Here is a 22,019-nt window from a genome sequence, read left to right on the forward strand (position 1 = left end):
TATTCCTATTTCATACGGAGGACGAGTGTTTGTGTCGGAGGACGAGTGTTTTTTAAAGTAAAGAGACATCAGGAAATGCAGGGAATCTTGTCTCTGTTGTCCCCTAACAAGCCTTTGAAGTTAAAGAATTATACGTTTTTGCTCTTTCAGAAATTTGAGGTGTAAATGTAAAATGATAATCATTGCATTATAATCAGTACAAATGTCCTCCTGTAACGCTCCTGGTGTTCAGTAGTTGTCTAGTAAATTACTGTGGATATTTATGATGGCACTAAACATTTTGTTTATGTTTATTTGTAGTTTATAGGCTGTTTAATTTACTGGCTAGCCTATGTGCTAGTGCTACATACGTTTGAAACATCACGAGAGGAGTATTTACATTTGCAGATACACAGCTGCCTGATTTTAGTGATATTTGATCATTTGCCTTGTTTGTAAGCCCACAGTAATATAGTAGCATGACCACAGACCCAAATTCTAAACAAATAATAAACTTGAATAAAGGATCTCTGACTGGCCTTTTGAAGCTAAAACAAGTTACCAAGATAAGGAGGTAAGACATTAATGTGAGAGAGCAAATGTGTAAGATCCACCAACAGACACTGAAGATTTACAAAATTCAGGGACTTTTCATTCATTTGTAAATACATTTTAGTACAAATATTTATAAATTTAGAATAAAGGAAACTGTTTTGTTTGTTTTTTAGGAGCTGGAGCATCAGAGGGGCGTGCTGATGAACGAAGTTCAAGCTGCCAAAAACTCCTGGTTCAGTAAAACACTGGGATCACTTAAGACGTCAGCGAGCAGTCAGGCCCCCTCCTCATCCAAAGAGGGTTAACAGGACTCGTACGGGCCTCAGCCGGTGAGGCACGAGCACATTCACTGCCTGACCCGTGCAGGTGAAGAACAAGGTCTCCTGAACACTACTAAACACGCCGTGCTAATGCAGTATTCCCTCTTGAGCGTGAGGGAAGAGGTGAAGTGATCAGTCAAGACAGTGCTGTCGGATAAACCTAAAGATAGTTCATGCTTTATATGAGCTCATAGTCACTTCCAATACAGGTATTAACATGCATTAACACAACCCACAGTAGGTACAGGTGGCAGAAAAGTTCCGGCCGGTGCAGCAGTATCACCTAGTGGTGATTTTTACCTACCGCTGTATTTACCTACAGTTGCATTTTACTCTTATTGCAGTTGTACTGAACAGGTCTGTTTCACATGCACATCATGTATAAGATTTACTCCCGGATTTTCAGTGATGGTTAGGTTTGTAAGCGCCCAGCAAATTAGGAAATAAGAACAAACACGATAAACTACTGATAGAATTAGATTTTTCCATTCATTAACACAGTAAAAGATGAACATCCTCCTATGTATACTTACTATATATACTATACTGTATACTATATAGTATATATATTATATACCATTTATAATTCTCTCCCAAAGAGGCCTCTCTACAAAATTCAGTACTATTGTCATAGCAGGTAAATGCTTGTTATTAATAAGGAAAGTTCAATAGGAAAATGTATTTACATTAGAATTTAGCTTTTTATTGTATTTCTGTTTTTACTTTTATTTAAAGAGGGAATACTGCATTCATTATACCTTTTCTATGTAATAATAATAAATATAATTGTTTTGTCATGTGTATAACAATGTCTAAAAGATTTTTATGTACAGTTCTGAAAGTGTAGCCTTTTTTCCACAATGTTTAAATTTAAATGTTTTAAAATGTAAATATTAACTTCTTCAAGCACAGTGTTCAAAACCAGATGGCCATGATACAAACTATAACCTAAAAACTAACCTTCCTGTTTACTCTCGTTACCCTGTCGATCCTGGAACCATGTTTTACACTTATAGGAATCAAGGTTTAGGGACAGCTTGTTCTGCCTGTTTAAACTGCTGTCTCTAAATACAGCAGTTAGTAGCTGCTGTGGTCAATAAACCCGCTGTAATGTAAAGAGTGTGGACACATTTTATACAGGGGCAACACATCATAATGTGCCAAGAATTCAATGTTAGTCAGTGGTGGTGTATGTTCATCTAATATTGTTGAGGTTTTGCAGACCTCGTTGTGCGACTCACTAGGCTTCATAAATACATGGTTAATATGACCATCAACGTTTCTTAAACTGCATGGATCGTAACAAAAACACACTAACAAAATGTCTTTATTGTTAATTAACTTTTTTATTTTTGTTAATTTGCAAAAAAGTGTCATTTCTAAAATTCTGTGCTGCCAAGCTTTAGTTAAATATTGACTCATTTTAAGTGCAATATTCAGTCCCTAAATCTGGTTATGGTGAGTTACTAGGTTATGAAGCACAGAAGAACGTGTCTGTGTGAGCTGTGGTGTTATGACACTGTCCTGTTCCAGTTAACATGAGAAATAACTATATGATGAATAAATCTCTGGCTCTTGTATTGGTAATGTTTGGGTTCTGCCTGTTTTATTTTTGTATGATTTGTGTTCATTGTAGCAGAAAGATAACGCCACCCCTCCCCAATATAACTGCATAATAGCTTTAGCTATCCAGCTTTAGCTTTAACTAAAAGCCATCCATGTTTTCTGCAGAACTGATGTCTTCGAAGTAGTTGTCTGCATAGCGAAGCATTTGTTGCACTGCAGTTAAAAGCAGGATGTCAACGTTTAGGTCCAGTTCAAACTCCTGACTGTAGTTCTTCACTGGGATTATATTACACACAGGCACACCAACACAAGAACTCGCCTCCTGGCACTGCAGAGGCATGGAAAAAAACAATCACAACATTACACCATGCAAACATTATTAGATAAATATCTCTCAAACACTGAGTGGTATAAATTCCTCTAAAGAAATCAAAACTTTGGCCTAAAGATCAATTACGTTTAAGCCTCTCTTAAACTCTAATCCATGCATTAGACATTACTGTAGACAACAATCATTACTTGCAAAGAAAATGCTCAATAGTACGAGAAAAGCTCCTAGGACAAAAAATATAACAGTAACAATTTAACCTCAATCCAATTAAACCCATGGAATTGTTTACAGTCGTAGGTATTTTAAGAAATAACACCTGCAAACTCCAGCTGAGTTGCATACACAATTAGCTCTCAAGACACACAGTGAAATCCTTACCTAACAGGAGTGTTAATGCATAGCTGTAACCAACTACAATGAAAAAAGCTTATATTTGCCTGGTTTATGCTTAGAAAGCTCAGGAAATAATTACACAAGTCAACTAATTAATTAGTTAAACATTAAATAATTCAATGTTTAATATCAATTTAAAGAAACCTGTACAAGGCAATAATTAGACACTTATTACAAGCTCCAACTGAATAAAAATACTTGTTTATTAAACAAGAATAAATTCATTTAGGTTGTTTGTTTATTGTTTATTAGGATTTTAACGTCATGTTATACACTTTGGTTATACTCATGACAGGAATGGTAGTTACTCAGTCCCCAGGGTTATATCAAACACAGTCATGGACAATTTAGTATCTCCATTTCACCTCACTTGCATGTCTTTGGACTGTGGGAGGAAACCGGAGCACCCGGAGAAAACCCATGCAGACACAGGGAGAACATGCAAACTTCACACAGAAAGGACCCAGACTGCCCCACCTGGGGATCGAACCCAGGACCTTCTTGCTGTGAGGCGAAAGTGCTACCCACTTAGCCACCATGCCGCCCAATTCATTTAGGTGTAGGGCCAGATAACATGATTGTATTTAACCAGAACATGAGTTTCTTCTAATCTAGTATTAACTCTCAGTGTTAACTTTACATATTACTGTATAACCCAAATACAGGCATCCAACGACCTACATACCTTTTTTCTGATGTAGGAGCTGAGGTAGATGTTCTGTACGTCTTCTCTCACAAGGGGACACGCCTCATCCACTTTAGTGAGCAGAACAATCTGAGGAATTCCTAAAAAATATTTAGGCCGTTATCAACAATAATATACTGTACATATTTTATATCTGAAGTCAATATAAATACATTCAGATTAAATATGTGCTAATGATTAATATAATAGCTTAGTTGTTATTGAACCATTGACCTTCTGATTACTTGTCCAGTCCTGTTTGAATATACTCAACCTCCCTGTGCACTTTGGTTTATCATTATAATAGGATGTATATCTTTATCTCCTACAGCACATATCCAGTAAGTATTAGAAATAATTTACTAGACTTTGATTAAATGAGTTGTTGCTTTGTAGATTTTCTTGATTTGCAGCCACACACTTTACAATTACTGCATGCGTCTACATGGCTGTTGAGTTTGTGAGATGGAGAAATTCTAAATATTTTTTAAATATTTGTAGAGAATTAGATGAAATGTCACTGCTAATCAATAATTACCCCCCTCACTTACTTACCCAGTGAATTAACTCTCCGTCGAATGGCACTGAGTTTTTCCTCCACTTTACTGGGCAGGAGGGCTATTTTGCAGGTGTCCAGCACATACACAATACAGTGGATTTTGTCCTGCAGAGTCACAGACTTGTTTTCCACATGCTCATCTCGCTGAAACGCTGATGTAGGGTTAAACTGGACAAAAAGATTTACAGTATTGCTGGCAGATAAGTAAAAGTAAACACAAAAGACTGATGTCATCATGCATTCTCACCTTGTACCGGTCTGGTATGTACCCTTTAATGATGTTGCTGATATCGTCAATGTCAAGTCCAGCACCGGATAACTCCTCTAATCCCATAGTGTCACACAAAATGATTGGTAATGCACTTCCCTCATGGCCAGCCTTCACTGTGTAGGTGCGTAACTGTCAACCAGAAAAGACCACTTTGAACGGGTATAGTTCTTTATGCTGGTTCTATCAAGTTTCTTTGTTTATATGCTTATTATGCGATTTCACCGAAACAAATAAACCTTTAATGTCTAAACTGCAGGTTTCCAAATCACCTGCCAGTTGATCATTTGGTACCAGGCCACAACAATAACACAGTGATTCATTACACATTGTATACAACATTTTTAAAAAAAGAATTCTGCTCTTAAATGGTTAATTATTTAAATGTTTTAGATTTCAAATTTACATATATTAAGGTATTTATTGCCTTTCCACTTGACATATAAACATCTAATCAAAATAAAAATAAAAAGCCAATTCATCATTTTTGCAAAATTTTGAAAAAAAAAAAAAAGAAAATAATTATGGCTTAACCAAATCAAGTGTCTTGTACAGCATTTACAGTTCTCTGTTTTGATTTCCAGAGGTCCCAATATTTGTGATGAGCACTATACCTGTTACACTACGCACCACAGTTCAAATCTTACTTTTGCATAAAGATTAAATAAAGTATAGTTCACATAACCTTTAATCATGCATTCGAAAGATGCAAAAACTGACTTTCTAAGTATGTAGCTAGTTAAAAAGATAACAATGACTACAGAGGAGCTGCATTTATTCAATAGTAAATGCTAAAACTAAAACTACAATTAATAAACCTCCTCTAAAGTACACTTACATTTTCAGCATTTAGCAGACGCCTTTATCCAAAGCGACTTACAGTACTATTACAGTATACAATCTGAGCAATTGAGGGTTAAGGGCCTTGCTCAAGGACCCAACAGCAGCAACCTGGCAGTGAAGGGGCTTGAACCAGCGACCTTCTGATTCCTAGTCCAGTACCCTAACCACTAGGCTACAGCTTAGTGGCTAGGCTATGGCTTTATACAAATATAAAAATACAAAGGGTCTGTAGCAGATATTGTCTTACAACATTCATACCTGTGTTGTTACACTGACGCCTGAAAATCCAGCAGTGGCTTGACTGGTCACATGACCCCTAAAGACAGAGTTGATAGAGTTGAAAAAACTGGACTTCCCAACACCAACAGGACCAATCAGTAGAATTCTGACTCTGGTCACACTGTTCATCAGGGGTTTGTAGCTCGTTATTGATTCCATGAGCTCTGCTCTTCTTCTGCAAAAAAAAAAGATATGATTCAAGGGTTGTAGTTTTAGCAGCAAAACAAAAACAGCTCAGACATAAAGTCCAGCAACACAATAAAAACATACTCAGCTGTCCACACAATATTCCTCCATGGTTTCTTCTCAACACTGATTTCAGGTTGTACAGAGGCTGACAAGAGTGTAAAAACAAAAAAATTAGATTACATTTTGTGAAACAATCGGAAAAAGATAAATAAAACTATTCTGTACTCTAGAATTAATTACTGGGCCATCACACCTCAGTAAAAGGTGGATGGACAACCTGCTGTACCAGATATAGATGATATGATGACCTTACCCTCTGTTACCTTATAGACCTCACATTCAGTCAGCTGATTGTTATTTCCACACAGTGAAGCAACATCAAACATGTAGACATTTCCAGGAGACGTGCACACCCGTGCTTTGTTATTGTATAAAAAATACATATCATCTCCAAAGCGAGGACCCTGATGGTCATCATATCGAGCCTTGTCGCCATACAGAGTCATAACCATAAAACGAACAGGAGTCGTGCCTTGTTGGAAGCTAAAAATAAAAGCCTTGTCATCACTAATATACTGCCCTGTTTGAGCATAATCTTTACTAGTGTATCCACCGTAGACGTAGCCTGAGTAGTTATAGGCCACAACAAGCGTTGGGCCCTGATTGTCACATCTCTGATGAAAAGCTGAAGCTGCGTATCCATGAACACTGGCTTTATACAGGAGCGTCAGTTCAGCATTCCCCAGCAAGGAGCAGATCTGTTTTTTCTGGTCTTCAGTCAAAGAAGAAGCAAGAGAAGCCATGACACCTGCTCCAAAATCCACTTATGTATATATCTTGAGGCCTTGAAAAAAGAAAATAATGGTTTCATAATTTAGCAGTATATACAGATGCAATGATAACTGTGAGTCTTGTTAAAATGTTGGTTTTGCTACAAATTTAGCATATTTAATGTTGTATATGCACAGGTAGAATTTTATGGACATTTTGACTGATGATCAAACTGTGCAGCAGGATAAATTAGCTGGACCAATTAGCTTGCTCACTTCTCTGGCTTTTAATGGACCTGTCGCCAGTGTTAATTTCGTTGACGAATGATTTTCGTCATAGTTTTCGTCAACGAACCTTTTTTTCATGACGAAAACGAGACGATGACTAAATAAAAACTACAAAAAAAGATCAAAACTATGACGAAATGAATCGACACTTTCGTCAACGAATAAAAATGAGACGAAAATGTTTGGCAGGGACGACATCCAATAACTGATTTAGTTTTGTGGAAGGTAGGGACAAGTTAGAAAGAGATCTAATCAGAACTACTTTAGCGTATGTGGAGGGGCGGGACAAGCCGATTAGCCATCCAATCAGTACTAATCTTTTGCAGTACCGCGGCAGAGCCGTAGACAGAGATAGCTCTGTACCGCGGTAAGACCACACTCGCACAAGTTTGATCTAAACCCGGGAAGACCAGACTAGCCTGTGAACTTTCTTTACTCATGGAACTAGGTTAACTCCTCAATGTCAACAGGGAGAAAGAGGAGAGCCGATATATGGACACATTTCTCATTTGACGTCGTGAGAAACAAGACGATGTGTAAACCATGTGGGGCAATCTAGGGTAAAAACAACAGATCTGAAACATCTGGCACCGCTGGCAGTATAATGGCAACATAATGGCACCGCTGCTTTTATGGTACCCAGTTTTATAAAGAATGTAATATGCAATTTGTTATGAACAATGCATATACTTTTCAGGCAGAGCAGGCCTGCTGGTCATTAATATTTTGTTATTGTTATGCTCAGTAAGCAGGGTCAGGTAAATAAAGATGTTTGAAATAAGTTAAATCTGGTTTTGTGTGTATTGCACATTCAAACATTAATAATATTCCATAACTGGTTAAAAATGTTTAATTTTGTGTAAGTGTATATAATGACTTAAATAATTTAAGGGAACTGATGAAAAAGCATTTACATTTTACACCCTTTATATGTACTTTAGGGCGGCACGGTGGTTAAGTGGGTAGCACTGTCGCCTCACAGCAAGAAGGTCCTGGTTCGAACCCCAGGTGGGGCGGTCCGGGTCCTTTCTGTGTGGAGTTAGCATGTTCTCCCTGTGTCTGCGTGAGTTTCCTCCGGGTGCTCCGGTTTCCTCCCACAGTCCAAAGACGTGCAAGTGAGGTGAATTGAAGATACTAAATTTGTCCATGACTGTGTTCGACTGTCATGAATGTAACCAATGTGTAAAAACATGACATTAAAATCATAATAAACAAACAAACGTGTAGATTTAGTCGACTATATTCTTATGATAATTAGTTGACTAAAACTAAAACAATTCAGATGACTAAATTATGACTAAAACTAAATTACATTTTAGTCAAAAGACTATGACTAAAACTAAATCAAATTTTGCTGTCAAAACAACACTGCCTGTCGCCTAGCATCATTAAAATCATCACTGCAACTATTAATATCTAAAAGAAATGTTTTTAACCAAATTAACATTACAATTACATCCAAAATGACAAATGTACAAAATACATTGCCCCTTTTTTCCTTTACACAGATCTTAAGTGTAGTTTTGGATTATAGATCAATGTAGGAGGGATACCTACGACTTTCAGAATATGATTTTTTGTCTTATTCTAATATCTCATTTCTTATAATCATTGTTTTCATCTTTACTCACCTGTATATATTGCCATGATGTGTAAAATCATTCTGTAAATATTACAGTTAATTTTAGATCAAATCATAGCATTTAATTAAGCATAAAGTAATGAATTTTGAGTTTAATAACAAACATGCTTATAATTACAAATTTCCTGTAATCATGCATAATTTGAATGCATGTTCAAGCAGCCCATTCTACTCACATAATCGCATTAAAAACTAAATATTCCAACAATATATTATAGTTAGGAGTTTTATTAAGAATAGCTGATTAACCATACACAACACTTCAAGGTGTTGTTCATGTTTAAGTTTGGTCTCTGACATTAGTAAACTCCACAGTAAAAGTAAGAAGGACATAATCATACATAGGGATGTTTTATAAAACTTTAATTATATTAATTATTTAATTATAGTAAAGCACAACAGAGAACCTTAAGATCTCACTTCTAAAGCAAAAACTGATATTTGGGCTGATCAGTTTCCAACATCTCTGAGAAGTGAGAACCAATGTCAGTCAGTCAGCTGTGTAGAACATCATATTCTTTTATACTTATTTTAGTATCTTGCTGTAATTTTAAATAAACCATTATATTCAGCTGCATTTCCTGTCAAACATTAAAGAATATAATAACTGGTTTAACTCGCTATACGAAACCAGTCACATCTTTTGTAAATACATAAATAAAAACAAATCGTACGTTCCTGTTAACTTCAGACCAATCAAATGACCATTTCTCAATTTTTTTTATACTTTAAATGTTCTTTAAGATTACACAACACATGCAAGTGTAAATATAGAAACAGCAAGAGTGCAGCAAGAAGTTAATCACAAGCAGACAAATTAGGCTAAGTAAAGATAAAATGTGACTTTGTTCTGTAGATAAGTGTGCATTTATTATATTGTGTTTCATACCTTTGACAGGTTGCTGTTAGTCCGAATAAAGTTCAGTTTTTAGGAACAGAACCGTTAAGCCAAACAGCCACCACCTTATGTGAACCTTTGTACTGCAGGAAGAGAGAAATGAAACTTACTAAGTGCACTTATGAAACCAGTGAAAAACATTTATGGTGCGACAGGGGCGTAACCAGCCTGAAAGATGTTGGCGCTCTTTACACAAGATGTAGAATTATGCAAATATTATGTAAAGATATAAATATCACTATAAGGGGTTTTTATTATTCATCTTATGCCAAGTTCACACTACACGGCTTTCTGATTTGCCGGGTCGCTGTACAGTTCACACTACACGACTGAATCTTTTGCACTCAGGAGTCTTTCAGTCTGTGTGTATTTCACACTACACGACTGATCAGTGATAGAGGGTTTCACACTACACGATCTATCACTAACTGGAATCACAGACGAGCTTCTCTGGTCTCCCAAATATCGTAGAGTAGACCTGTTCATGGGCCATCAAGGTACAGACCTTGTCTGAATCTTTCTGCAGCAGCACCAATAGCATAAAATAGTTCTTTGCTTATTAGGATTTTAACGTCATGTTTTACACTTTGGTTACATTCATGACAGGAACGGTAGTTACTCATTACACAAGATTTATCAGTTCACAAGGTTATATCAAACACAGTCATGGACAATTTAGTGTCTCCAGTTCACCTTACTTGCATGTCTTTGGACTGTGGGAGGAAACCGGAGCACCCGGAGTAAATCCATGCGGACAAAAGGAGAACATGCAAAGTCCACACAGAAAGGACCCGGACCACCCCACCTGGGGATCGAACACAGGACCTTCTTGCTGTGAGGCGACAGTGCCACCCCACTTAGCCACCGTGCCGCTCACATAAAACGAGATACATTTAGATTGTGATATTGTGGGAACGTTTGGCTTGGGCACCACTTGAAGATGCAATTTAATTAAGGCTGCACAAATTTTAAACAAACCATTTAAAGAAGCATGATTGCATTTTTATTACATTCAGCAGACACTCAACCCAAAAAACATACTGAAGAACCATAAGCAAACAAGTATCAACCTGATTAGGACCAGGGCCCAAATATAGCCTGGAAGTAAAACTAAACTCACACTTCCTAATAGTTGCTCTCCTTAAATTCCTCGACCGCCTGGGCATTGATGCTAAAACTTTAAGAGTCATGCACAGGTTAATGTTTGGCGCATGTAAGCAAGTCTCTCCAGGTCAGAGCAAACAAGTACAAAAAGCATGAAATAATAATAATAGTAAAAATAATAATGATATGTAAAATCACCTTTAATCTTAAAATACATTTATTGCAGAAGATTAGGCAGTTAGCTAAATTACTACTGCTTATACAAAACACTGGTCACAAACACACCCAAACAGCAAAATATGATTTCAACATCTGAAATTTATTGGCATATGTTTACCAAACACTCTCTCAGGAACATACTAATAAAAAGTGGGGAAGGTAAGAAAAATAAAATTTGGTCTCTAAAAACAAAAACAGGCAAAAACAAACAAATAGATTATTTTTGCCCTGGTAGAAAGGTCATGAACAAAAACATGAAACGATCGGTAAAAGGCCGACGGAAGTAGATCAGGGATGGGATTGCTGGGGCATTATGCATTTCTGTCGATCCTGACGTCAATCTCTCTGCCGTTTAGACGATAGCCATTCATGGTGCGGCACGCTCTCTCTGCTGTCTCGGGACTGTCGAAGCGAACCACTCCACAGCCCTTTGATTTGCCATTCTCCATCTTAATATCAGCATACTGCACATTACCTGGTGTACATAAACAATGCAACAAACATTTTTGTTAGCACCTGTCTGCTTGTGTTGGGGAGTTTCAGTCATTCATTTATTAGGATTTTAACGTCATGTTTTACACTTTGGTTACATTCATGACAAAAACGGTAGTTACTCGTCACACAAGATTCATCAGTTCACAAGGTTATATCAATCACAGTCATGGACAATTTTGTATCTCCAATTCACCCTTCCTGCACATCTTTGGACTGTGGGAGGAAACCAGAGCTCCTGGAAGAAACCCACACGGGATAACATTCAAACTCCACACAGAAAGGACCTGGGCTGGCCCACCTGGTGATCAAACCCAGAACCCAACGCTACACACTGACCCACTAATTAAGATCACTGAAACACTATTAATCACAAGCTTAATACTAACTATGGCCATCACCCAGTTATGTCTGTGTTGCACCACTGAGATACAAACCTGGGCTAGAGTAATATACCACAACGCCATCTGAGCACCCTTGAGACTAACTTACTACAATAACTGCATTTTGTGAAGATGGAATGTCTGCCAATATTTCTTTTTGGGTGATGTTACCCGGCTTTAGTAAATGAAACACAGCCCAATAGGAGGAGGCGTCACTTCCAGCATTTGTCTTTGTGTGCTACTAGAAGAAGTCTTTAAAGACACTAATGGCATTTAGATCCATTAACTTCAGAATATCTTCAATTAATAAAAGTGGCTTTGAGTTGTAATCATGTGCACACTGTCCCCTTAGTGACACTGAATCATGTGGATTTGTTTCAGTTCATCCACAACAATGAGTTCATTCTTCAAAACATGTATAAAAGCATCAAGTCATAACACTGTGCCATAAAGTCCCTAGGCAGCGGGTTTATTTTGAATCTTACGTAATTTAAAGATTTAATCTATTTCTAAAAGGCTCAGCTCAACTTAAGACAACATTAACTAACATTAAGACTTGGTGTTCATATAATGCAAGTGGTCTTACCACACAGATTGAAGGCATCCTTTAGCATCTTCCAGGTGAAGTCAAATGGGAGCTGCAGGAAAAAGTAAGACATCTTTTTACATTCTCAGAAACAAACATGTAAACAAACTGAGAAAAATAGGCAGGATACTTAAAAAACCAGGTTCAGTATATTTTGTTGCTCAATCTGGTATTTAAATTTGAATATTGCATATGGAATTGTACAGAGGATGTAAGAGTGGTCAAAACTACTATTAATGTGCTCCGGTGGTGCAGGAACCCACCACCACAAAGGCCCTAACAAAGTGTACCTACACCTGTCTTAGCTGTTCCCCCTGCCGTGGCTGTGGACTCAACAATCCACGTTTGAGGTAGAAGAGGTTGGACGAGGCATCGCTTTGTCACTACAACAGCTACTTCTACTTACTGGTTAAGGCACAAACACGAAAGTGAGAAGAGTTTGGTACTCTGTATGGGTCAAGCCCCTGAATAACACCTCTGGGAGGTGTGAAAACACAGCCAGCATCTTCATACACTTTTAAAAAGACACATTTTAGCCTGAATGCCAATGTGGGTGTTACACAGGTGGCCAGAGTGGAAAATTAGGTGTATTATTGTCAACAAAATACTTTCTCCTTGCATCTAGCAACATTTTGTACTTAAAATGGATGAACAGTGTATACACTGGGTTTAATGGAGACACTTTAAGGTCACAGTGGGTCTGGTGTTAACAAACTAGGCACAAACATAAGTGTAACTAAAGCACACGGCCTCCAACCTTGTTAGTAAGTTGAAATATGTAATATTTGTTTTGAGTAAAATGAATCTTCGTATTTTACATATAAATATGATAGTAGTAGAATAAAATAACTGCACACAACTGTCAATATGTTATTTTTTAGTTCTAATATTAAAATAATATTAATTGAAACTATGCAGATACCTAAACAATGAGAAGGGTTAAGTCACCCATTTATGATTCATAATTAAATATATTTTAAGATAAAGACTTACATTTCTAACAAAAATCTGGCAGCCCTTTCTGGGATTGGCTCCCACACCTCCCTGTCCAACTGAGCCAAAGCCAGCAAAGTTACCACGGTCCATATCGGCACCTCGGTCAAACTGCCCTCCCAAGCCACCAGGGCCCATGCGGTCCAGAACGGAGCCCATGCGATCCATCCCCTGCGAGGAGAAGCGGTCCATCCCAGCAGAGCCCATGCGATCGAAGTTGGTGCCCATGCGGTCGAGGCCGCTATTCATTCTGTCCACACCCATGGACGAGGCAAAATCCAAGCCTGAACTCAAGCGATCGAGGTTGGATAAACCGAGCCGATCAAAACCAGCAGGACCCAGGCGGTCCATGCCGGAGCCCATACGGTCCAGGCCAGATCCCAGCCTGTCCATACTTGGCCCCAACCGGTCCATGCCGGAGCCCATGCGGTCGAAGCTTGAGCCCACCCTATCCAGGTCAGACACGCGGTCCATGCGATCCAGGCCGCCCATGCGGTCCAGGCCTCCTCCAAGTCTGTCCATACTGGAGCTCCTGCGATCCATTCCCATCGAATTACCTGTTTAGGAAGAAAAGTAATTTAAACTTCCTAAAGTACACTGTATTTAAATCAATGACGTCTTAAACTGTCGTGTTAACCAACCCATTCCTCTGTCGAAAGAGTCTCCAAAGCTGTTCCGGGACATGCCCATTTCATTTCGACCACTAAATTCTCTGTCAAAGTTTGCTCCCATTCCACCATCCATGTCTGCTGGTGAGATGAGAATAATTATCAGGTTTTTTAAACATGAAGTTGATATGATAAGACATAACAACAGGTGAATGTTTGTTTGTTTATTAGGATTTTAACATCATGCTTTACACTTTTGGTTACATTCATGACAGAACGGGTTACTCGTTACACAAGATTCATCAGTTCACAAGGTTATATCAAACAAACACAGTCATGGACAATTTAGTATCTCCAATTTACCTCACTAGCACGTTTTTGGACTGTGGGAGGTAACTGGAGCTTCCGGATTAAGCCCACGCAGACACGGGGAGAACATGCAAACTCCACATAGAAACGACCCGGACCGCCCCACCTGGGGATCAAACCAAGTCTGTCACGGTCTGTGAAATTATATCTTATATGAAACCTGTCCGTGGTGCAAAAAAGGTTGGGAAGCGCTAAGATAGGGGACTTCTGTTACTGTTTAGAATGACTTGAAGCCCATAAAATAGGTGTTTTTCCTAAAGCAGCCCTAAACTCTGGAAGAGCAGCCAAGAGTGTTAATGCAGACACAAAAATAACTTTTAAATCTAAAAAACCTAATTCAACCTGGCCACACCATTTGAAATCTACTAATTTCCATAGTTTTTAAATCAAATATTGATCACATTTTAACAGGCTTTTTTATAAGTACTCGTCACTTTGAGTAATGACCTTACTGTAAATGCAGAGAATTACAATATTTAACACTCATAACTCACCGCTCATCCTTCCCATTCCAGATTTTCCAAACCGATCCATGTTCATTCCACCTCCAAAATCATCCATTCCTTAGAGACGGTATAAACAAATAAAAGGATTATTTTACTAAACAAAAACTTATTACAACTGTTAAAGTTAAACCTGACCTTTCTATTACCGCTTGTAATTGCAGTGTTTAAATTTCAGTTTATAAAAAGCTAAATTTTAGTATATGGAATGTAAATGGAATGAAAAAAAAAAGTGAAAAGTTTATAACCATACCTCCTATTCTACCCATTCCATCCATACCTAAAGAATGAACAAATGAAGATGTCAGATGATGTGGGAAATGCCCTTCAGACCAGAAAACAAATGTAGTAAAAGATCACAAAGTTACCTCCAGGACCCATGTTGCCCATCCCTCCACCTTGGTTTAGATGTGAAGAACCAATGGGCTGGCCACCAGGTCCTAGGCCCATACCAATACTCTTTAAACCACCTGTGTGGAATTGGGAGGAAGTTAGTAAGTTCAAGTAAAATACCCTAGATTTTGTTTTGGAGAAGGGATTCACCGTTACTCACGAGGAAGTGAAGATCCTCTCTCAGTGGGTCCAAAGTCACCTGTGTGGACAGACTTCTCATCCTGAAATGATGCCACATTGTTCAGGATATGAATTTTAAGCACTTTAACATATTAAAAGATTCTAAATAAGTTCACTCACCAGCTTAACATGCATTGTTCGGTTGTACAGGAGTTGTCCGTTGAACATGGCTAATAAGAGTTAAGGAGAACTGATACCACAACATTAACAAAGGTAATTTTGTAAATTTTAATCAAACTGCAGTGCCAACAAGGCTTCAAGTTGATAAAAAATAGATTTTAAAAGCCTTTTTGTTAGTATAGAGTTGACACTGGGCAGGTACTGGCATGCCAGTGTTGTGCTGTACCATAAGCCAGGCATAAAACCACGAGTTGAGATGAGAGTCTTCAAGGGAGACTAGAACACCAGCGCTTTCCTCCTAAAGCCGTATTTCCAAACCAACACACAGTACAGCAGTCTAATGCACTAGCACACCACCACTGAGATCAGAGTCCGAATCTCAGCTTTCCCACCTATATGGCCAATTGTCCAGACAATTGACTGTCCAACTCAATTTGATTTCTCACAGTACTCTGATAAAGTAGTCGTAAATAGAAAGGATACAGACTGCCTGAACAGCTTCAATAGGCATTTCAAAGGTCACAGTGCCCATGCCTCTGCTCTTGCCATCTTTGTCTTCCAGAATATCGATGCCGACTACCACACCGGCCATGTTGAACACCTCCTTCAGTTTTTTCCAGCCAACCTTATAATCAAGCTGTAAAACAAAGAAAGACAAACTTGTACAAAATGTATTCGTTTTATTTAGTACTCACAGCACGTACACCACATGTGCAGAGCTGCAGATTCATGTGCTTACATTTGCTACGAACACTGTGTTTCCAGTCTTGCCAGCCTGAAGACCGTGGATGACTTCATTAGGAATGTTGGGATTGTTCAGAAGACTCTGAGGAATGTTGACAGGGGAAGCTGAGGGTCCCATGCCCATCCCACCAGGTCCTCCACCCATACCACCACCCATTCCACCGGGTCCACCACCTCCCATACCACCACCCATACCACCTCCCATACCACCACCCATACCACCACCCATACCACCTCCCATTCCACCGGGTCCTCCACCTCCCATCCGACCCCCCATTCCACCAGGTCCTCCACCTCCCATTCCACCAGGTCCTCCACCTCCCATTCCACCAGGTCCTCCACCTCCCATTCCACCAGGTCCTCCACCGCCCTGAGACTTGTTGGCTTCACGCTGGGCAATTACACCATCTGGATCCTGAAAAAAAACAAGGCAACAAGTAGTTATAAAACAAATAGCATTACGCTCTGCCAACAATATAATTTGTATAAAAGTGTTGCCAGCACTTTTGATTTATTTTTATACTTATTGTAGTACAAATTTCAATGACATTCTGAACAAACCCTTGTTTAAAATATAACTGATTGCAATTCAAGACTTTTATATATACTGGATTTAAAACGTATAATAAACATACCCACCACTGTGTTATAAATACCAGTACACCTGCTACTTTGTAAGACTAATCAGCCAGTCACATGACAGCAACATAAATTTATAGACACGCGTCAGAGTCAATTGTTTTTTACACCAAACATCCAAATGCTTACAAGTGTAACATGAGACTTCAAGTATGGCTGCCTGTGCCAAATTAGCCAATTTAAGTATGACAGAAACAGCTGATCATTTGTCACACACCAGATGGTAAAACTCGTTAATAAAACGGCAGACTGGTTCAAAAACGTTCACCTTCTTTACAATGGTGAACCACAAACACATGATGGGATACATTGAAAGAAATTGGCCACACAAGAAGAAATGGTCAAAAACAAGAAATGAGCACAGGCTGAACAAAAGCAGATCGGTAAAAGATTTCCAGCACGTGGGGAGGTGTTTTTACTAATATTAGTGTGGCGTTACTGTTAAAGTGGGCACAGGCATTACAATTTAAAAAAACGTTGCATGTATATTGGACTAATTTATTTTATACACTATATAGTTTAGCTATAATTCAAACTGAGCATTTTAAATCATTTATCCACAATGGTGCACATTTCAACTACTGAAAATCTTCAAGAATTCATAAGCTGTATAAACCCTGTAGCCCTTCAGATTTCTTTCTATTTTAGTATTACCCTTAATGTGTTGTGTAATTTCTGATTTTCTATACACAGCGTAAAGCAGGTGTCACTTTACTTTTCTGACCCTAAACACAGATGTGTACACTTGTTTTTTTCTTGTTTGTATTTGTCCATTTATATTTTTGTTTTTATTCGTTTCTGCCAGGAAGTGTAGGATTGTTCTCGTGTTTTCTTGGTTGAGGGTTTCTTCAACAGTTCCAGATATGGTACACTGTACTAAGAAAGTCAGAAACTCCTTAAACTGACCTCTTTCACTTTCAGAGGACGACCGTTCATGTTGTACTTGTTGACTTTCTCCACAGCTTTCTTCATTTGCTCTTCAGTTCTAAATTCAACGATCCTGTTGAGATAAGAGGAGCATGAGAAGGTTAAATCTACAGCAGAAAAAGAAATATATTTCGGTAATGCAGATTAGTGAGTACTTACGCACAACCCTTTGATCACATCAAGCAGCAGCAAGAGCAGGACGCAAACCAAACAGACAATGAGCAACAATTAGACAACAGTGATGGAAATTTGCTACAATAAAGCATTATTGCAATTTTATACAATTCTTTGTGGTGTTCGTTATTATTTTTTAATGTCACATGACTTGATCAAGTAGAAAACACTAGTGGACGTAGGCATCAACAAGACACATTACAGTCAACATTTAAATCTTACAAATAAAAACAAAATGACCCTTCCATACAATTAGACCATGTCACCATCATTTCAAAGAATTGACTTGATGAAGCCATATTAACCATAATTTTCTATTGAACACCACTCACTAGTCTCAGTACCTAATAAGTCAAGAAATGCAAAATGCTGCCCTTAGGGACTGAATGCACACAAGCCAGAATTATGAAGGTGTAAAACCATCCCTGTGGCTCAACCCTGAGCCACAGTCAGCATCAACATTACACCAAAAACCCACGGCGACATTGTCTACTCCCAAAACTGAATGGCCCTTATTGAGTGAAGTATTAATAAGAAAACTCAAGCGGACAAATGGAGGTTCGTCTCTTGAACTTACCCTTGATTTTCCTTCTGCGTCCATTAAGTGTTCCACGTACGTTACCTCACCCACTACAAATCAGATTCCAGACGACACACACCAAGGGAGAGAAGCCGAGAGAACAATTTGTGTTTAGAGCAGACACACAACCGGGCAGTGACAGTGAGCTCGGCTTGCTAGCCCAGAGCCTCTCCGCCGCACCACAATTCTGGTACAGGTCTACAAGAAGCAAGCTGCTATAATAGAATTACTTCCTAAGCTTTGTTAAAAACCTGAACACCAAAAGTGCCCAAACGATTTGCAACCACACAACATGTCATCCTTTGACATTTAAGTTTACAAAAAGAAATTTTAAAGGCTGTTCATATCAATGTTTCGATAAGTAATCGATACACTAACAGTACAACAAGCAGACACATCTATACCGAGCTTGTTTCATCTTAACAACCAATTGCTCCATGTTCAGATAACAAAAACCCTACCACAACAGCACCATCAAATTTCAGCTTCTTAAATTAGTCGTTTTTCCTATTCAGAAATTAAGAGCATTCCCCTAAACCAACGTCAAACATGGATACTTAATAATTCAGAAGCCTTTGAACGGGCAACCTTCAAGGGCTACCAAAACATACAAGGTAACCACGTATAGTTAAAATTCAATAAACTCAACAAGATTGACCAATCTATGGCCTGTCCATCTGCCAGATATGATGAGAAAAGCTTAGGGAGCTGCTTTGCTCTGTAGACCTGTACCCCATCAAAACTAACACATCCAGACCAAGGTACAAAGTGAAGATCTGCTGTGACAAAATTTACTCTTGCATACCTAAAAAAGAGAACGCAATTTAATTCTACAAGCAACAATTTCTAAACAACACAAAATATATATTTCTCATGCTTGCGATGTGGGGAAACATTAACCTACAACAGTTGACTCTATAATCCTTGACTAAATTAGATCTCGCTCTGGAAAGAGATCAATTCCCAAATACTCGAAAGTAAATGCTGATTTCCGAGCTGATTCACCAAGAATGTCAAATGGACATGTTTCAGGTGGCATGAAAGTAAAAATAAGCAAAAACAAGCCAGAAAAGGCTAAATTGTGTACATTTTAAATAGCCCAAAAAAGAAATCAATATGCAACAGTAACTAGCATCCAAAAATGAGAATCCTCATTGCTCACCTAGAACACTCACAGCCAGGCTGAAATAAGTTTGAATCGCTGCTATTCTACAACTAAATACAAGACAAAGTACAATGCCCTCAAGTTCAATGATTAATTAAATCCCTCTGACTAAAGGCGCATATTCTGCATCAGTACATCAGTACAGTACTAAACAAATGCCTAAAGTACTGCACAACTGCAACCATAAATGCTTCATGTTTAAACTGTACTGTTCCACCACCATCTTCACACGACAACATTCGGTCTAAAGATCTTACCGATACCTTTAACCAGCCATTGGTGTTAATCTCCTTTCCAAAGATTACAATAAACACAGGACCAAACCTTCCAAACTAGTAAAACTAGACATTACAAACCATGTCTAGGACTTACCTTTTTCTTTCATTAGGTCCTTCAGCGCCTGCCACTTGACATCATAGGGAATATTGCTCACAAAAACCCAGTATCTTTTGGAGGGGTTTCCGTAAGGTTCAAATCTGCTACCTCGTTTAGATGGTCGCTCCTTTCTGGACTCTGACTTTCCATTTACCGCAGTGCTATGAAAGCAGAAAAATAACACGTTCCATGCAGGTTCAGAACATGCACTCGGGCATTTTTTTTACATGGACTCGACTAGTTACAGGTAGGACCAGATTTAACTGCTAAATAATTTTAATATTGGCCTTAAAACTATTTAAGTTTGTGTAGGTGTAACAACTAGCTATAAAATAGAAAATAAAGTGTAAAAAAAGTGAAGAAACTTTGAGGAATCCTTTATTATTACTGCTCGAAAGTTCTCTTTACTAATGAGATTGTACTAATTTTGTACTAATTTTAGTACAATAAGTCACGTTAAGTTTTGTTCACGTTAAGCGTTGTTCATATGGCTTGAGTCACTTTTACCACGTCGTATCAAACACTTTGTCTCATTGGAGGAGCTTTGAAAATAACAAGCCCAACACAGCAAAAGTGGGCCACACACTCCATGTGTGGTTTTGCCGCTTCTCGTGTGAATGCGTCCTAAGGTTTAAAGGTGTATTGGAGGACGCTCTGGCGGCCCAGCCGTCTAACCCCTCTTGTTCCGTTGCATGATACCCAATGGTATCGCACAGTTGTAGCCTAGTGGTTAAGGTACTGGACTAGTAACCGACATGTCACTGGTTCAAGCCCCACCACTGCAAGGCCCTTAATCCTCAATTGTTTAGACTGTATACTGTCACAGTACTGTAAATCGCTTTGGATAAAAGTGTCTGCTAAGTGCGAAAAATGTAAATGTAATGTAAAATTACTTTAAAGTGGATTCTTCCTAAAACCTAGGTACACAGTAAAAGCTACTCACTGAGAGCCTAGGGGGTTGAGCTGGCTGTAACCAGCTGGAAGGTTGTGGGTTTGAACCTCAGCTATGCGGCCACTGTTGGGCCCTTGAGCAAGGCCCTTAACCCTCATGGCTTCAGGGGCAATGGTGAACCCTACACTGACTCCAAGCTTTTATAGAAGCGCTGAGGATAAAGCATTTTATTGTACTCTTCACGTGTAATGTATGTATGTACATCTATGTATCTATCTATCTATATATATATATATATATATATATATATGCACACACACGAGAAACAACTAAGAGAAATACGGCGTGCATTTTAGGCAGCGTGCTACTTTATTTGTTTAATTGAACAATTTTTAATGTAAAGTCTTTGGTTTTATTGTTTATATACAATTACTAGCTGGTTAAGACCAGAATACTGATGGGCCACAGACGCTCCGCTCTCGGCTTTGTTAGCAGACAAGCTAACTTGCTAAAGACATGCAGCCAACAGATTCCACACAGTTACCTAACCGGTAAGTGATTAGTGATTTCTATTAGGTTCATAAAAACCGATTAATACCCATTAGAGAGTATTTATAATAGCATAAGCACAAAAACGTGTTTAAACAGCTCCTCCTATTAGCGTTAGTACTGAGCACACTTACCCTTGGCCTTGTTTCTCCGCTGCAGCCTCAGACATTTTCAGCTATTTGTACTTTCTCTAGCTTCTAAATAACTATTAACTAAACGTGACAAGATACTTTAGGCTGTGTTTAACACCTAAGACTGTAAATAAATGAGTAAATGTAGATGCACTCTCTGTGGATGACTCGTTCCCGCAGCAGAGTCGTTAGAGGCTGAAATGGCGGTGAAACAATGAAATGGATATTTAAAGCAGGCCAGAGCATGACGGGAGACGATCGAAGTATCGACTCCTGAACCGATTCTATTGAACCGATTTGCAGAACACAAAATAACAACCGTCTTACA

General features: G+C 38.5%; 3 protein-coding genes across 11 annotated transcripts in view; 1 reads left to right on the forward strand and 2 right to left on the reverse strand.

Annotated features, from left to right (window-relative positions):
- The window catches only part of rabgap1l (RAB GTPase activating protein 1-like), a 118,638-nt gene extending 116,197 nt beyond the window's left edge, over nucleotides 1–2,441 (forward strand). For all 5 annotated transcript variants that reach the window (XM_063013291.1, XM_063013292.1, XM_063013293.1 and 2 more), the window contains one exon: nucleotides 708–2,441. In XM_063013291.1, the coding sequence (XP_062869361.1) occupies nucleotides 708–839 (132 nt within the window). In that variant the 3' untranslated portion in view covers nucleotides 840–2,441. The remainder of the gene's footprint in view (nucleotides 1–707) is intronic.
- On the reverse strand, nucleotides 2,181–9,646 carry LOC134331774 (interferon-induced protein 44-like). Of its 2 annotated transcripts, XM_063013297.1 has the most exons (8): nucleotides 9,557–9,646; nucleotides 6,281–6,811; nucleotides 6,049–6,112; nucleotides 5,758–5,953; nucleotides 4,636–4,788; nucleotides 4,385–4,556; nucleotides 3,830–3,930; nucleotides 2,181–2,748 (listed from the first exon to the last, which is right to left on the reverse strand). In XM_063013297.1, exons 2-8 carry the CDS (start codon nucleotides 6,768–6,770, stop codon nucleotides 2,560–2,562), a joined length of 1,365 nt encoding a protein of 454 aa, XP_062869367.1. In that variant the 5' UTR covers nucleotides 6,771–6,811; nucleotides 9,557–9,646; the 3' UTR covers nucleotides 2,181–2,559. The 2 variants fall into 2 exon arrangements, with proteins under 2 accessions (XP_062869367.1, XP_062869368.1); XM_063013298.1 differs by lacking the exon at nucleotides 9,557–9,646 and having other exon boundaries at nucleotides 6,281–6,861.
- A 1,321-nt stretch (nucleotides 9,647–10,967) lies between these two features.
- On the reverse strand, nucleotides 10,968–21,890 carry hnrnpm (heterogeneous nuclear ribonucleoprotein M). 4 transcript variants are annotated; one of them, XM_063013469.1, is made up of 16 exons: nucleotides 21,695–21,890; nucleotides 20,117–20,280; nucleotides 18,577–18,629; nucleotides 17,985–17,992; nucleotides 17,805–17,898; nucleotides 16,255–16,674; nucleotides 15,999–16,152; nucleotides 15,516–15,565; nucleotides 15,376–15,436; nucleotides 15,191–15,292; nucleotides 15,076–15,102; nucleotides 14,814–14,882; nucleotides 13,984–14,088; nucleotides 13,343–13,899; nucleotides 12,350–12,401; nucleotides 10,968–11,363 (listed from the first exon to the last, which is right to left on the reverse strand). In XM_063013469.1, the coding sequence occupies exons 1-16, from the start codon at nucleotides 21,727–21,729 to the stop codon at nucleotides 11,200–11,202; spliced, it is 2,115 nt and encodes a 704-aa protein (XP_062869539.1). In that variant the 5' UTR covers nucleotides 21,730–21,890; the 3' UTR covers nucleotides 10,968–11,199. The 4 variants fall into 4 exon arrangements, with proteins under 4 accessions (XP_062869539.1, XP_062869536.1, XP_062869537.1 ...); XM_063013466.1 differs by lacking the exons at nucleotides 18,577–18,629; nucleotides 20,117–20,280; nucleotides 21,695–21,890 and having other exon boundaries at nucleotides 13,984–14,091; nucleotides 17,985–18,389; XM_063013467.1 differs by lacking the exons at nucleotides 15,076–15,102; nucleotides 18,577–18,629; nucleotides 20,117–20,280; nucleotides 21,695–21,890 and having other exon boundaries at nucleotides 13,984–14,091; nucleotides 17,985–18,389.
- Nucleotides 21,891–22,019: the final 129 nt, after the last annotated feature.

The sequence above is a fragment of the Trichomycterus rosablanca genome, chromosome 17, assembly GCF_030014385.1.
Source record: "Trichomycterus rosablanca isolate fTriRos1 chromosome 17, fTriRos1.hap1, whole genome shotgun sequence".
In the NCBI taxonomy this organism is placed as follows: domain Eukaryota; kingdom Metazoa; phylum Chordata; class Actinopteri; order Siluriformes; family Trichomycteridae; genus Trichomycterus; species Trichomycterus rosablanca.

What these genes read in the sequence shown, in the direction of transcription:
- LOC134331774 (XM_063013297.1), bottom strand. Translation starts at nt 6,770, where the DNA reads ATGGCTTCTCTTGCTTCTTCTTTGACTGAAGACCAGAAAAAACAGATC. An exon ending in GGTCTATAAGGTAACAGAGG is followed by an intron (nt 6,113 to 6,280) that starts GTAAGGTCATCA and finishes CACTCTTGTCAG; the next exon opens with CCTCTGTACAACCTGAAATC. An exon ending in GCTCCTACATCAGAAAAAAG is followed by an intron (nt 2,749 to 3,829) that starts GTATGTAGGTCG and finishes ATGCCTCTGCAG; the next exon opens with TGCCAGGAGGCGAGTTCTTG.
- hnrnpm (XM_063013469.1), bottom strand. Translation starts at nt 21,729, where the DNA reads ATGTCTGAGGCTGCAGCGGAGAAACAAGGCCAAGG. An exon ending in GTCCTCTGAAAGTGAAAGAG is followed by an intron (nt 16,675 to 17,804) that starts GTCAGTTTAAGG and finishes GTTTTTTTTCAG; the next exon opens with GATCCAGATGGTGTAATTGC. An exon ending in GGATGCCTTCAATCTGTGTG is followed by an intron (nt 11,364 to 12,349) that starts GTAAGACCACTT and finishes TATGTACACCAG; the next exon opens with GTAATGTGCAGTATGCTGAT.